At 39.4% G+C, this 17,083-nt stretch overlaps 1 protein-coding gene across 16 annotated transcripts in view; it reads left to right on the forward strand.

The window, feature by feature from the left end:
• Window positions 1-17,083, forward strand: part of LOC116593182 — a 151,048-nt gene that overhangs the window by 22,072 nt on the left and 111,893 nt on the right. For 7 of the 16 annotated variants that reach the window (XM_032347097.1, XM_032347096.1, XM_032347095.1 and 4 more), the window contains exons 3-5: window positions 12,983-13,058; window positions 13,945-14,075; window positions 15,200-15,306. In XM_032347097.1, coding sequence (XP_032202988.1) covers window positions 12,983-13,058; window positions 13,945-14,075; window positions 15,200-15,306 — 314 coding nt within the window. Of the gene's footprint in view, window positions 1-12,133; window positions 12,169-12,510; window positions 13,059-13,944; window positions 14,134-15,199; window positions 15,674-17,083 lie in introns of those variants that run through there. The other 9 variants (XR_004286806.1, XR_004286804.1, XR_004286805.1 and 6 more) reach the window with 7 other exon arrangements.

Raw genomic sequence — 17,083 nt, forward strand, 5'->3', positions numbered from 1 at the left:
ATTTATGCTTGTGTGTATGGCCACTACACAGGATCACTGTGAAAAGGCACACAAAAAAGGCTCCTGGTTTATCATTAAAAAACTTATAGGAGACTGGCCAGGATGGAAAATTAGGTTGAGTTAGCTTAGATTTGAAAAATTTGAGGAGAAAGGAAAGAAATCATGTAGTCCTGATAATATGAACATGTCTTTAATATGACAGAAATAAACTCTTGATATCATGGATATACCAATCATTAGCATGTGCATATGTAAATTAACAAGATTAAATGTTAACTGTGTATTATGTATTAAAAAATAATACATACAAATAAATAATACATACATACATACATACATACATACATACATAAAGTTGGGCTTTGGAACTCTTTATTTCCCTCTCTGACTGCAATTGGTGTTAAGGTTTTAGGTCACCCCGTAGAAAACTTGTTTAATCCATGGTGTATCTCAGGTGTGGATCTAATGGCTCAGTTTTCTTTTCCTTTCTTTCTTTTTCTTCTTCTTTTTTTTTTTTTTTCAAATCAATCATCTCAAGTTTTTAAAAAAAATTTTATTTTATTTTTTCAGTGTTCCAAGATTCATTGTTTATGCACCACACCCAGTGCTCCATTCAATATGTGCCCTCCATAATACCCACCACCAGGCTCACCCATCCCCCCATCTACCTCCTTTTCAAAACCCTCAGTTTGTGTCTTGGAGTCCACAGTTTCTCATGCTTCATCACCCACTCCGATTTCCCCCAATTCACTTTTCCTTTCCTTCTCCTAATGTCCTCCATGTTATCCCTTATGCTCTACAAGTAAGTGAAACCATATGATAATTGACTGTCTCTGTTTGACTTATTTCACTCAGCATAATTTCCTCCAGACCTGTCCATGTTGATACAAAAGTTGGGTATTCATCCTTTCTGATGAAGGCGTAATATTTCATTATATATATGGACCACATCTTCTTTATCCATTCATCTGTTGAAGGGCATCTTGGTTCTTTCCACAGTTTGATGACTGTGGCCATTGCTGCTATGAACATTGGAGTACAGATGGCCCTTCACTACATCAGTATCTTTGGGGTAAATATCCAGTAGTGAAATTTCTGGTTCATAGGGTAGCTCTATTTTTAATTTCTTAAGGAATCTCCACACTGTTTTCCAAAGTGGCTACATCAATGTGCATTCCCAACCAACAGCATAAGAGGGTTCCCCTTTCGCCACATCCTCCCCAACATTTGTTGTTTACTGTCTCATTGATTTTGGCCATTCTGACTGGTGTAAGGTGGTATTTCAATGTGGTTTTGATTTGGTTCTCCCTGATGGATACTGATGGTGAATATTTTTTCATGTGTCTTTTAGCCATTTGTATGTCTTCTTTGGAGAAGTGTCTGTTTCTGCCCATTTTTTGATGTGATTACTTGTTTTTGCAGTGTTGAGTTTGAGGAATTCTTTATAGATCTTGGATATCAACCCTTTGTCTGTAGTGTCATTTGCGAATATCTTCTCCCATTCCATGGGTTGCCTCTTTGTTTTGTTGACTGTTTCTTCTGCTGTGCAGAAACTTTTGATCTTGATGAAGTCCCAAAAGTTCATTTTCCCTTCTGTTTCCTTTGCCTTTGGAGACATGTCTTGAAAGAAGTTTCTGTGGCTGGTGTTGAAGAGGTTACTGCCTGTGTTCTCCTCTGGGATTTTGATAGATTCCTGCCTCACATTGAGGTCTTTTATCCATTTCGAGTTTATCTTTGTGTATGGTGTAAGAGAATGGTCAAGTATCATTCTTCTATACATAGCTGTCCAATTTTCCCAGCACCATTTATTTAAGAGACTGTCTCTTTTTCACTGGATATTTTTTCCTGCTTTGTTGAAGTTTATTTGACCATAGAGTGGAGGGTCCATATCTGGCCTCTCTACTCTGTTCCACTGGTCTATGTGTCTGTTTTTGTGCCAGTACCATGCTATCTTGGTGATCACGGCTTTGTAGTAAAGCTTAAAATCAGGCAACGTGATGCCCCCAATTTTGTTTTTCTTTTTCAACATTTCCTTAGCAATTTGGGGTCTTTTCTGGTTCCATACAAATTTTAGGATTGTCCAGTACTTTGAAAAATTCTGGCGGAATTTTGAATGGGATGGCATAGATTGCTCTGGGCAGTTTAGACATTTTAACAATGTTTATTCTTCCGATCCATGAGCATGGAATACTTTTCCACTTTTTGTGTCTTCTTCAATTTCTTTTGTAAGTGTTCTGTAGTTCCTCGAGTACAGATCCTTTACCTCTTTGGTTAGGTTTATTCCCAGGTATCTTATGGTTCTTGGTGCTATAGTAAATGGAATCGATTCTCTAATTTCCTTTTCTATATTTTCATTGTTAGTGTATAAGAAAGTAACTGAGTTCTGTGCTTTGATATTGTATCCTGCCACATTACTGAATTGTTGTATGGGTTCTAGTACTTTGGAGGTGGAGTCTTTTGGATTTTCCATATAAAGTATCATGTCATCTGCGAAGAGAGAAAGTTTGACTTGTTCTTTGCCAATTTGAATACCTTTTATTTCTTTTTGCTTTCTGATTGCTGTTGCTAGGACTTCTAGTACTATGTTGAACAACAATGGTGAGAGTGGCATCCTTGTCATCTTCCTGATCTCAAAGGGGGGACTGTCAGTTTTTCCCCATAGAGAATGATATTTGCTGTGGGTTTTTCATAGATAGATTTTATGAAGTTGAGGAATGTTCCCTCTATCCCTATATTTTGAAGAGTTTTAATCAGGAACAGATGCTGCATTTTGTTAAATGCTTCTTCTACATCAATTGAGAGGACCATGTGGTTCTTCTCTCTTCTCTTAATGATTTGTTCTATCACATTGATTGATTTGCGAATGTTGAGCCACACTTGCATACCATGGATAAATCCCACTGGGTCATAGTGGATAATCCTTTTAGCGTAGTTGGATCCTATTAGCCATGATCTTGTTGAGAATCTTGGCATCCATATTCATCAGGAATATTGGTCTGAAATTCTCCTTTTTGTTGGGGTCTCTGGTTTGGGGATCAGGGTAATGCTGGCTTCATAGGAAGAGACTGGAAGTTTTCTTTCTGTTTCTACTTTTTGAAATAGCTTCAGGAGAATAGGTATTATTTCAGGGCACCTGGATGGCTCAGTGGGTTAAAGCCTCTGCCTTCGGCTCAGGTCATGATCTCAGGGTCCTGGGATCGAGTCCTGCATTGGGCTCTCTGCTCAGTAGGGAGCCTGCTTCCACCTCTCTCTCTATCTGCCTGCCTCTCTGCCTACCTGTGATCTCTGCCTGTCAAATAAATAAATAAAATCTTAAAAAAAAAAAGAATAGGTATTATTTCTTCTTTGAATGTTTAGTAGAATTCCCCAGGGAATCTGTCAGGTCCTGGGCTCTTGTTTGTTTGTTTTTTTGTTTTTAAATCATAATGTTTTATTTTTTATTAACATATAATGTACTATTAGCCCCAGGGGTACAGGTCTGTGAATCTCCAGGTTTACACACTTCATGGCACTCACCATAGCACATACCTTCCCCAATGTCCATAACCCAACCACCCCCCCCACCCCCCCGCCGGCAACCCTCAGTTTGTTTTGAGAGATTAAGAGTCTCTTATGGTTTGGGCTCTTGTTTTTTGGGAGGTTTTTGATCACTGCTTCAATTTCATTACTAGATATTGGACTATTCAGGTTTTTAATTTCTTCCTGTTTCGGTCTTGGAAGTTTATAGGTTTCCAGGAATGCATCCATTTCTTCTAGGTTGCTTAACCTATTGGCATATAACTATTGATAATAATTTCTGATGATTGTTTCTATTTCCTTGGTGTTAGTTATGATCTCTCCCTTTTCATTCATAATTTTATTAATTTGGGTCCTCTCTCTTTTCTTTTGGGTTAGTTTGGCCAGTGGGGTATTGATCTTAATGATTTTTTCAAAGAACCAGTTTCTAGTTTCATTGATGTGTTCTACTGTATCTCTAGTTTCTAACTCATTGATCTCTGCTCTAATCTTGATTATTTCTCTTCTTGTGCATGGGGTTGGCTTAACTTGTTGTTGATTTTCCAGTTCTTTAAGGTATAAAGAGAGTTGGTGTATTTGGGATTTTAAATTTGTTGTTGTTGTTGTTTATGTGTTTTTTTTGTTTGTTTGTTTTTTCAGCGTAACAATATTCATTGTTTTTGCATCACACCCTATGCTCCATGCAATCCGTGCCCTCTCCAATACCCACCACCTGGTTCCCCCAACCTCCCACCCCCCGCCCCTTCAAAACCCTCAGATTGTTTTTCAGAGTCCATAGTCTCTCATGGTTCACCTCCCCTTCCAATTTCCTTCAACTCCCTTCTCCTCTCCATCTCCCCTTGTCCTCCATGCTATTTGTTATGCTCCACAAATAAAGAGATTACGCTGAGTGAAATAAGTCAAGCAGAGAGAGTCAATTATCATACGGTTTCACTTATTTGTGGGATTTTTCAATGTTTTTTGAGTGAGGCTTGGATGGCTATGTATTTCCCCCTTAGGACCGCCTTTGCTGCATCCCATAGGTATTGCACCGTGTGTCTTCATTCTCTTTGGTTTCCATGAATTGTTAAAGTTCTTTGATTTCCTGGTTGATCCAAACATTCTTGAGCAGGATGGTCTTTTAGCTTCCAAGTGTTTGAATTCCTTCCAAACTTTTTCTTGTGGTTGAGTTCCAGTTTCAAAGCATTGTGGTCTGAGAATATACAGGGTATAATCCCAATCTTTTGATATTGTTTGAGCCCTGATTTGTGGCCCAGTATGTGGTCTATTCTGGAGAAAGTTCCATGGCACTCAGGAAGAATGAGTATTCTGTTGTTTTAGGATGGAATGTTTTGTATATATCTATGAGGTCCATCTGGTCCAATGTGTCATTCAAAGCTCTTGTTTCTTTATTGATTTTCTGCTTGGATGATCTGTCTGTTACTGAGAGTGGCGTGTTAAGATCCCCTACAATTAATGTATTCATATCAATATGACTCTTTATTTTGATTAACCGTTTGCTTATGTAGTTGGCTACTCCCATAGTGGGAGCATAAATATTTACAATTGTTAGATCTTCTTGGTGAATAGACCCTTTAAGAATAATGTAGTGTCCTTCTGTATCTCTGACTACCATCATTAACTTAAAATCTAATTTATCTGATATGAGAATTGCTACCCCAGCTTTCTTTTGAGGCCCGTTGGCATGAAAGATGGCTCTCCATCCTTTCACTTTCAGTCTGCATGTATCTTTACGTTCCAAATGTGTCTCTTATAGACAGCGTATGGATGGGTCTTGTTGTTTTATTCAGTCTTCAACCCTGTGCCATTTTATGGGAGCATTTAAGCTATTCATGTTGAGAGTGATTATTGAAAGATAAATTTTTATTGACATCATGTTGCCTGTGAAGTCCTTGTTTCTGTAGATTGTTTCTGTAAATTTCTGTTCTATGTCACTCTTGGGTTCTTCTTCTTTTATAGAATCCCCCTTTAATATTTCTTGTAGTGCTAGCTGGATGGTCCCATACCCTTTTAAACCTTGCTGGTCTTGGTAGCTCTTTATCTCTCCATCCATTTTGAATGGCAGCCTTGCTGGATAAAGTATTCTTGGCTGCATGTTCTTCTCATTTAGTACACTGAATATGTCTTACCAGCCCTTTCTGGCTTGCCAGGTTTCTTTGTACAGGTCTGACATTATTCTGATGGTCCTTCCTCTCTACATAAGGAATCTCTTCCCCCTAGCTGCCCTTAAGACCTCTTGTCTGAAATTATGATTTGCGAATTTCACAATTAAGTGTCTGGATGTCTTTCTAGACTCATTGATCTTGGGGGGTGTCCTTTCTGCCTCTAAACATGAACACTTGTTCCGTTCCCCAGATTAGGGAAATTTCATACAGAATTTGTTCAACTATATCTTCTAGTCTTCTCTCTTTCTCCAACCCTTCAGGGATCCCAATAATTCTGATGTTGGAATGTTTCACAGGACATTTATTTCCCTAATTCTGTCTTCATGGCTTCTATGCTGCTTGTTCCAGGCCTCCTCCTGATCCTTCTTTTCTATCAGTTTGTCTTCTAGATTCTAATTCTACCTTCTGCCTTGGTTACCCTAATTGTTAGAGTATTTAGATTACATTAGATCTCATCGATAGCATTTTTAACTTCTGCCAGATCGGCTCTCACTTCCGCCCTTAGAGATTCTATGTTCTCACTAATGGTCTTCTCCAACCTAGCCATTGCCTGGATAATTGTTACCCTAAATTCCCTTTCCAATGTATTATTTATGTCTATATCCAATAGTTCTGTTGCAAAGGGCACAGTCTCTGAATTTTTCCACTGTTGGGTATTCCTCCTCCTAGTAATTTTGGTGAGAGGTGTTTGAGGGGATGTATAGTTGAATATATCAACCATGATCCAGGCAAGGTGCACCCTGGAAAGTTTCAGAGCAATTGGATGCCACCATCAAAAAAAAAGAGAAAAGAAAAAGAGACAGAGAGAAAGAGAGAGAGAAAAAAAGAAAACCCAGCCAAAATGAGCCCCCAAAGTAAGATTTATAAGATACATAAATAAGAACAAAGAAACAAAAAGACTGACAAAAGTAAATGACAAGGAAAAAAAAACAGCCAAAATGAACACCAAGAACAAGATTTATAATACCAGAACAAAAACAAATACATAGAATCATGGAAAGAAGAATAAGATAGAAGGGTGGTTATAAATCCTCAATGTGGGTGAGGACCTAACAGTTCAATTTTCAATTTTCAACCATGTTGTTAAAAGTTTTCAGTGGTAGTTCTGGATAGCAGCATCTACCTTATCTGATTGATGACCAAAGCCAAGTGTTCAAGAGGGATGAGATATTAATTGATTTTCAAAAAACATTATTCTCCTTTTATTTCTCCCTGCACCTCCCCTGCCCCCCCTAACCTGCCACTTCTCTATTCCTAATTTGGCAAGCTAGAAGTAGGGGAAAGGGAAGTGGATCCAGAGAACAAAGATATTAAGTTCTTGGTTAAGTCTGAAAAGTCTTGATCTTTGTCTAAGATAGTGAGATTTAAAAGAATAGTAGTAGAGATAAGGCTTCTCTAGACTGGGTCATAGACTCAGAGTGGGAACTGGACAGGAAATGGGAGGCTGGGACAGTCAAGGGGTATTGAGAAGAGGCCCTACCTTGCACCTGTACTCCATTATTTCCAAAGCCATGAGTAGGGTAAAATGTATTCACTTCTCCATACATCATATTCTCAAGCCCTATCCTCTAAGTCCTAGAAAGAGCTCATTGCTTCCTCTGGTTCAGTTTTGGGGAAGGGGCTCTGGGACAGGCCTGTCACCAGTGAGACCGCAGGAATGTCCAGCTGGGCCATGCTGGTAGGTAGTGGCGGTCTTGGTGGAAGAAACACAGTGGCTATGAGCCTTCTTCTCTGTGAGGCAGTGTCTTTACAAAAAATGCTCTTCTCTTCCCTTTCATGTGGCAGAGTAGTAGGGTGGGCTAAGGCTGCCCCTGTTTTGGAGGAGCACCTGTCCTTGGCTGGTCTAGTGGGATCAGTTTGGCCTCTTTTTGGATGTTTTCATCTTTATCCTTTCATACTTTTTCTTGAGGAGCTTTCTTTGTGCCCACAAATGTAGATTTAATATCTGCTTCTTTGTATTCCAATGCTACCTCTATTATAGCATTGGCTTTACTGTACTATCTACTTGCCAGTCTCTCCTACTAGATTGGGAGCCTTTGGAAAACAAAGATTAAGTAACAACTGTCTTTGTAATCCCTGAGACCCATGACAGTGCCTAGGTCATGGTCAGCATGCAATCAGATTTATTATATTACAAAGGAAAACAAACACATTTTCATATCCATTTCTATGCCCTGAGTGTTCTGTTACCTGGTGTGAGTAACTGAGTAGGTAGAGGAGAGTGGCTTGCCTGAAGCAATAAGACACTTTCTGTTGGACAGTTGTTCAGTAACAATGACCACCAACAGCATGTCTTCTCATCTTCACTCTATTCTTTGCCCTTAAGATAATAGATTGAGGTTGATTTTCTCTGGAAGGTCTCTACTGATGATCCATCCTACAATCTGTCAGTTTCCGTCTTCTTAAGACATTTCCCGTTATCAATTTGTAGCCATAAATACATGTTTCTAGATTTCATAGTCAGTCTCGTTTCTTACCACATCGTGTTCTTAGAAATCACATCTTCCATAAAATGGAACATTTTCTCCAATGTTTCTGCCAGTGTTGTAACTGAAGGGTGACCAAGGACTCAGTGTCACAGAAAATACAGACATGATCAATCAAACATCAAAAGGACAAAGCTACAACTGCAATCCTCTAAAATAATTTAACATAGTAGAATCATGCCTGAGTCCCATAAAAGAGTTGTAAACACACATTGATTATGCAAGGATGCCTGGAATTACGTAAAATCATAAAATTCAACCCTACCCTATCCTAAATTTTTTTCCTAAAATTAATATACATATTAAAATGACTATTTTCAAGACATTTATGAACAACAGTTTGTACCACTTTCACATTATAAGTGGAATCATGGAAAATTATTTCAATAATTTAGACCTCTTATAAAAGTCAGTCCAAGCAAGTTAGAAGTTACACTCCCTGTGCCTTTCATAGGTTGTCCTCTTCAAACAGGGCTTCCAAGTCATTCAATTGATCCTGTAGTTGCACCCAAATTAGTTGGCTGAAGAAATGTTTCCTGGAGTTTATGACAATAGTGGTGTCTCTTTCCTTTTCTGAAAAGCTGACCCAATCTCTCTAACCTTCCTCGTCTTTCCTTTTTTTTTTTTTTTTTTTTTTTTTTTTTTAAATTTAAAGCTAAAGGCAGAGTTACTTGGTAAAAGACCAAAGCAGAGCTAGGGAGAGACATGAAATGGCCCTAAATCACTCAAGCTCTACTTCCTTCTGTGAATGATTCCTCCTTGATTTAAATTTTATTGTAAAAGCAATAAAACAACTGCTGATTGTGAGCAAACTGTAAAGAAAAAAGAGGTTCAAAACATCTGTTACATGACTGCTAAGAGGTCTGACTGTCTTTGCTTAAAATTCAATAAAAAAATTCAGTCCACATTTATTGAAGGCCCATTATCCGCCAGGCCTGATGTGCGATTAGAAGATGCTGAGAGAAAGCATCTCAGATTAGCCTTCTGGGAGCCTGGGGGAGGTGTGGGTATTAAGAAAGCAGCATTTAAGGGGCATCTGGGTGGCTCAGTCAATTAAGTGACTGACTTTTGGTTTTGGCTCAGGTCATGATCTCAGGGTCATGAGATTGAGTCCCACATCAGTTCTGCACTCAGTGCAGAGTCTGCTTAAGTTTCTCTCTCCCTCTCCCTTTGCCTCCTCCTGCCCCCCCACCACTGCTCTCAAATAAATAATTCTTTAAAAAGAGGGAGAGCAGTAGCAGACTTGGTTGACCCTCTCTGGGATATTTTAGTCATGTGATTTGTGGGTTTTATGATTGATACTGATCTACAATCATGTCTGGTAAGAGGAAGGGCATTTAGAAACTGTTTAATAAGAAGCTTCTGTGTTTTCTAAAATTTTTTTTAAGAGAGGGAGTGGGGAGGGGCAGGGGGGAGAGAGAATCTCAGGAGACCCCCATGGGGCTTGATCCCACAATCTTGAGATCATGACCTGAGCTGAAATCAAGAGTCTGATGCTTAACTGACTGAGCCACCCAGGCGCCCCACTTCAGTGTTTTCTAGTGAGATTCGAGTATTAAAGTTTGCTTCATATTTAATTAAGAAAAATCTCATAATCCCATTGAAAACAAATAGGATTATTATAATGTTTAGTAAAGGCTGATATTATAAGCAATAGGGAATTCAATTAAGGAAATAACAAGGGCGAGACAGTGATGTTGAGGAAATAATCCCCTTAGCCTTGAAGTTGTGGAACGTATGGAGTAATTGCTCAAAGAGGAACAAAACTGGATGGCCTAGCCGGGTTTTTATGGTTAAGCTATTATTTGTCTCAGAATTTTTATGATTTTTTTCAGGAGACAGCAAGTTTGACACTTTCATGAAAATAATACATGTCCATGTGCATGATAGTGTCTGGGAGAAAAAGTAGCAGCAGGAATAAGATTATTTCCAAATGATCTACCAAAAGCAAGACATGCAAGTAAAGACTTAGTGAGTGTAATTCAGAGGTTGACAATTAGGCCTAATTTTGTGTGTCTGCAAAGTTGTTGCTCTGTGGGACACTTATTCACCTTTTGACCTATAAATAATTCTCAAGAGACCTCTGATAAGGATGAATGCCATCAGAAACAAGACCCCAGGGGTTTTCTTTTTCCCAGGGGTTACATAGTCCTGTGTTTGGAAGCATTACTCTGAGCTTATTTTTTATATATTTTGCATAGAATGCATTTCTAAAAATAGATTATGACCTCAGTGGAAAATTAAGTGAAACCATGAGTTGTCTCTGTAAGCATAATGCTCTAGAAGTAAAAATATGTTCAATAATAAAGAGGGAGGCCTCAAGTCTCCAAGTCTCCAAGAGGAAGAGCTACCACACTCAAGTCTCCATAGTCAAGCGAGATGTCTTCAACAGGACCATTCAAGAGAAACACAGAAGTGCCATGGGGTTTGAGGGCAAAGGGATAGGCTTTGGTTCTGGGCCTGAGCATAGTGAAGTTGAGGGACTGGGGCCAGAGGCACCTGCCTGTTGGCAGAACAGAGAGAAACAGTCTTCATGTGGAATATGTTGCACTTTCATTCATGATGACTGGCAAGAGTGTGTAAGTTTCCCATTGACTGGACTGTGGACACATAGGAGCAAAATAGCCTGGGGCCTTTTCTGAATTCTTCCCAAGAAGTTAACTGGAAGAGAGCAGTTACTCTAGTAGGAGTGTGACTCGAGTGGCTGAAGGCAGAGATGGAGATCAGAAGTCAGAAGAGAGGCATGGCCTGTGTCCATGGAGCTATTCAGAAGGCTCCCGGGAGGGGGATGGTAGTATCTTGAGATCCCACCAAAGAGTTTCAGTTCCCTGAAACTCTTCAAGGCCATAGAACACTGCTGGCAGATCACAAGAGGACTGGATAGCTAAGTCACCTCTGTCTGTTTATCCCTCTCTTTCTGCCTCCATTGCTGGAGGAGCTACGGACAGTATTGGGAAGGCACAGAAGATGAGGAGCAGCACGAGGTGGAGAGACAGAGGAGAAGTTCACCATGCTCCTTCCTCCCCATTGCTGGTTCTCCTGCCAGGGAGCTGAGAAGCTTTAACTTTGAATGAGATTCAGATTATTGAATTAAAATCAGACTGTTTTGGTGACTAACAGAGACAGAGGGACTTTGCAATAAGAGTATTTAAAAGGGTCGGGGCGCCTGGGTGGCTCAATGGGTTACGCCTCTGCCTTCGGCTCAGGTCATGATCCCAGGGTCCTGGGATCGAGCCCCGCATCGGGCTCTCTGCTCAGCGGGAAGCCTGCTTCCCTCTCTGTCTCTGCCTGCCTCTCTGCCTACTTGTGATCTCTGTCTGTCAAATTAAAAAAAAAAAAAATCTTAAAAAAAAAAAGAGTATTTAAAAGGGTTTATGGAATCTGCCCAAGATTTCATTTACTTTCCATGTAGGGAAGACACAGGACTCAGCACAGAGTCAGAGAACTGGTTGAGAGAGATAACAGAATCCTTTCTGTAACCCCAGTTTGGAGACCCACTTTTTCAATGTATCATTATGCTCGTTTATTGATTTGTTGCCCTCTCTATACTGAGAGCTTCTTGGGATAGAGACCATATCTTAAATTCATCTTTACAAATTTTGATGAGTTAGTATTGGACACACAGCAAATATTTGTTGAATAAGTAAATGAACAAAATAATTGATAAATGGGGGTCACTGAGTGTAGTGATTCAGGGTACAAACTTGAGCTTTGACATTGGGTACAGGGTACAAACTTGAGCTTTGACATTGATTAGTTTTGAGTTCTTCAGCCAGTTATTTAGTCTTTTTATAACTTAACCAGCTATATAAACTTTTACCTCTCATTTAAAGCATTTTATTTTATTTTTTAGGGGGAGAGGGGCAAAGGGGAGAGAATCTTAACAAGCTCTACACCTAATGTGCAGAGCCTGACGCTGGGGCTTCATCTCACGACTCTGAGATCATGACTGGAGTTGGAATCAAAGTCAGACGCTTAACAGACTGAACCACCCAGATGTCCCTTACAGTATTTTAAAGTACAAAATAGTATTTACCTCATAGGATTTATTTGAGGATCAGATGTGATATTATTCATGTATAATGCTTAGCCCAGGGGCTGGTATATGGTCAATGTTCAGCAAACGGGAGCTACAACGACATCATTACTGTTGTAATTAGGGATGGAGTTGCATGGCTGGTGTGCACAGACTACTCCACTCCAGCTGGACCTGGTGTCCTTGATTTTTTTTTTTTTTGAAAAGATTTATTTATTTAAATGGGGGCAGGGTCAGGAGGGGCAGAGGGAGAGGGAGAGAGAATCTCAGGCAGATGCCCGGGTGAGTGCAGAGCTCCATGTGGGGCTTGATTTTGTAACTCTAAGATCAGACCTGAGCTGAAATCAAGAGTCTGACGCTCACCACCCAGGTGCCTCAAACGTTCTTGATTTTGATAGTATGTCCTTGACCCCAGCTGGGCCTGATGACTTTGATGCCTAAGCCTCTCTGTTTTACTTCCTCAAGGAGGAGGCTTGGTTTTCTGCTAGGCTGAAGAGGAGCAGCTCTGCTGCTCCATTTGGTAGAGGAGTCCTGGATGGTGGACTTGGTGCTTTTCTTTTTTAAGTAACTGAAGTACAGGTGACACACAGTGTTGCGTTAGTTTCAGGTGTGCAACGTAGTGATTCAACAACTCTGTTTGCTGTGCTGTGCACACTACCAGTATTACTGCCACCTGCAATGATATTACACTATGTCCTATTACTATTACTATGACTATGTTCTATGACTATGACTATTGCTACTAACTATGTTCCCAACGCTGTGCCTTTCATTCCCAGGAGAAAGTGCTTTTACATGGACACTCAATCAAGCCTTCAGTTTCCAGCCTCCCCACCAAACTGGACACTTTCAGAGGTATGTGCACCTTTTCCTTCCAAAGTCTTTCTGGGATTCTGTAGCACAGACCAGTTTACAAACCCCGTATTTCTCCCAAAGCTGTTCCAGTTCCTTGGCTTTGAAATGTCAGTTACCACTGACTTTCCAGTTTCCCATGTTTTGTTGCTTTTGCTTCATCTTTGTCCTTGAGTATTTATGTCTTAAATAAAATCCTTTTACCATCACATGGGCACAGAGGGCAAGGAAGATTGGGGAAAATCTCATAATAAATATGAGAAATAAATGCCTTTTATAATAAAAAATAATTGTGGTTGAAAAAAAGGATTGAGGGTTGCCTGGGTGGCTGAGTTAGTTAAGTGTCTGATTCCTGATTTTGGCTCAGGTCATGATCTCATGGTCTTGAAAATAAGCCCCGCATGGGGCTCAGCATGCTGGCCATGAAGCCTGCTTAAGATTCTCTCTCTCTCCCTATCCCATTGCCCCTCACCTCTCCCCAGCTTGTATGTTCATGTGCATGCATGTGTGCATACACGCTCTCTCTCAAAAAAAAAATTGAGTTGGAGATATACAATGTATATGTGCATATTTTTCTACATACACTTAATGATACAAAGCAATTCACGCTATTTAGCAAAGTAAACTATGTGGATGATAAGCACCTTAGCATTTTGATAAAGTAGCAGTTACTAGGGGTGAGGTTATCAAAGAAGGCTACATGACTGAGGTAGCAATTGTCCTAGACTCTGAATAATGGGTAGAACTTGGGTTTCTTAAGGGAGATGGCCTCTATTTAGCTCATTTCTTTATTAACAATTATGTGTAAATAAGGATATTATCTAGTGTAGTAGTCATTGCTTTGGCTTCTCAACATGCTTTTTCCTTGTTATTCCTTCGTTTTGATAAGAGATTAATTCTTACTTGGAGAGAATGAAATCAGCACAACAGAGGAAAGCAGAGCCTGGAGACAGAGAACTGATGACAAGACTTGAGCTTGATCCAGCTCCATCTAAAGCCAGAACGCCCGTGGACTTCCAGGTTGCAAGAGCTGATAAATTCCCTCTCCTCCTCCCTCTCCCCCAATCTTTTTCCTTAGGTTAGTTTTAATCACTTTCATCAGAAAGAGTCCCAGCTAATATGACAGAGTAATGAGACAGTATTTAACTCTGAATTTTAGAAGAACAGCACCATGGGTAGAGCTAGACCTCAATTTATAGTCTTTTGAAATTACAACTTGAAGGTTGTTTCTCATTAAGCTTATTGGTGGTAGATAATTCTTACCCTTTGACTCAAGCCAGTGTGGGAACAGACGGGTGTCTGCATTTTCCCTTTGGAGCTTGTTATTTTTCTCATAACAGATGAATTATTTGTAAGCAAAAATTAAAGATAAAAATCAATTCCCATCGTTTTTTTCAAAAATGTGGTGAACATATCCCTAGAGTTACGAGAGCTGTGGAGTAATTCATCTATGGAGTGCTGCTGGAAGGCAGAGCCCACCAAACCCCCAGAACTCAGGGTTAAGGGAAATGATAGTTTTATGCTTTTTGATTAGAAGTTTTTGCTGCAGAGGCCAGGGCAGAGATGCCAAATCTCTGGGTGATCTGGCAAATTTCTTCATAAACGTTCACTAATAACAGCTAATTAATATGTAAGTACATACTATAGGTCTAATAGTGTTATGTATCACCACAAACCTGAATAAGTACTGCTGTTGTCATTGTTCCCATTTTCCAGATAAGAAAAATCAAGGCACAAAAGTGTTTAAGCCAGGATAGGCAGCTAGGTGTCTGATGCTGGTAGGACATTCCCTTACTCACTGCCCTATACTGCTCTTGCTTATTAGTTACCCCACAGAAGGTCCCTTTGGTGTAGCTGTAAGTCTCAGGTGTCAGAGCAGAGTTTGAGGCAAGAGACAAAACTACTTGGATAATCACGAAAAGGGAAAAAAAAATCCATTTCTGCATGAAATGCATTTCTCCATTTGCTTTAATTGTTCTGAATTTCTCTTGGGAGGCTGTAAATATTGTTCCATGAATAGTTACTAGCATTATTGATAAAGAATAAAGAGAAAGAAAGATAATGACTTAATAATGCCTCTTATTTGGAAGAAAATAATACTGAAAAAACTGTGGTTCTTCTGGGGGCAATTTTGCTACCCGCAGGACATTTGTCAATGTCTGGAGACCTTTTGGTTTTCACAGCTGGGAGATGCTACTGGCGTTGAGAAGGTGGGGACCAGGGAAGCTGCTAACCTTTTGACGATGTGCAGGTCAGTTTCCACAACACAGAATTGTCTCCAAATGTCAGTCGTCCTCAGGTTGAGAAACTGTACCCAAAACAATAAGAATTCATTGAGGATGTTTTTAATGAGCCATGTAGACATCAGTTTTCCAAGCTCAGAAAAATTTGAAAACAGGAGACAATATATTATCTTGGCAAGTCCAGAACACAAAAATAAGTTTATGGAAATGACACAGCTTATATTGGACATATGACTAGAATAATAACCCCGAGTTTCTCTCTAGAAAGAAAACTTATCTGTTCTTTGTGGTTTAGAAAATTTCTTTGTGGGTTTGAGGGACCAGTTTTTAAAACTGCCAGCTTCTTCTTTTTTTTAAAGATTTTATTTATTTATTTGACAGACAGAGATCACAAGTAGGCAGAGAGGCAGGTAGAGAGATAGAGGAGGAAGCAGGCTCCCCGAGGAGCAGAGAGCCTGATATGGTGCTCGATCCCAGGAGCCTGGGATCATGATCTGAGCTGAAGGCAGAGGCTTTAACCCACTGAGCCACCCAGGCACCCCAAAATGGCTGAAAAAATTACTGAAAAAAATAAATTTAATTATTGATTAATTACTGAAAAAAATAAATTTTCTCATGATGAGATAACTCAAATTCATCAGCAAATGACCTTTGCTGACTTTCCATCATTCTTCGAATATTTCTCAATGGCTAGGGCTTTAGTAACTCCAGTCAGACGTAATTTGATTTAAAACAAAAAAAAAAAAAAAAGAAATTTTTATGTAAGTGGAAAAAGAACATAATTTAGATTTATTAGTATAAAGAGCAAAATGCAGTATTCTTCTACTTAATCAGGAGACTCAGTACTTTTTATGATGATCTTTGTCTCCTTAATTTGAATATTTCAAAACTAATTATATTACGAAAATTGAATGCCACACACCAATTCACTTAGATTGTATTGATCATGATGAACTAATTACTTTAGATTTATGATCTGAATAATTTATTATTGTGCAAACCACTCCACATTAGTGGTTTTTGCAAAGTAGTGCAGAAAAGCACTCTTTTGCCAACTTCTGTTCGCATTTGAAGAAGAATTTCCTATATGTATGTCAAAATCTGTCACCACAGAACTCAGAGATGTCAGGTTATATAAGGCATCGGCAGAGACGTAGAGAGCATTCATAAAGGGAGATTACTTTTTTAATGGAAATGATTAAGGAAAGATGCATTATTACAGTTAAACAAAAGTCTTACCACTGTGACTTGAGCCTGAATGCTATTCCTGGAAGGCCCTCAAATGTCATTTGCATAATCAACCAGGGGCAGGGGATGTACTTCTTTGGTCCTACTGGTGCCAAGTGGTCATTATGGTTGGAGGTGAGAACTAGGTGTAGCACTGAAAGAAAACCAGTGGGGATGAAAAAAAGAGAGAAGTTTTCATTCATTCATTCATTCTTTCATTCATTTATCTGCTCAGGAAGTATAGTTGACAAAATTACCAGCTTTAGGAAGTATAATTGACAAAAATGTATATATATTTAAGGTGTATAAAGTGATGATTTGATATATGTATTCATTGTGAAATATTCACCACAATTAAACTAATTAATATATCCATCACTTCCCATAGTTACCATTTCTTTTTGTGGTGCATTCAATATGTATTTATTGGTCTTCTAATATGTGCCAAGCCCTGTGTTTGTGTTGGCAGCAGAAAGTGAGGAAGGCAAAATAAGGGGGGGATAAAAGAGGACAACTTGGGGCGCCTGGGTGGCTCAGTGGGTTAAGCCGCTGCCTTTG

This window comes from Mustela erminea, chromosome 6 (genome assembly GCF_009829155.1).
Source record: "Mustela erminea isolate mMusErm1 chromosome 6, mMusErm1.Pri, whole genome shotgun sequence".
Classification (NCBI taxonomy): Eukaryota; Metazoa; Chordata; class Mammalia; order Carnivora; family Mustelidae; genus Mustela; species Mustela erminea.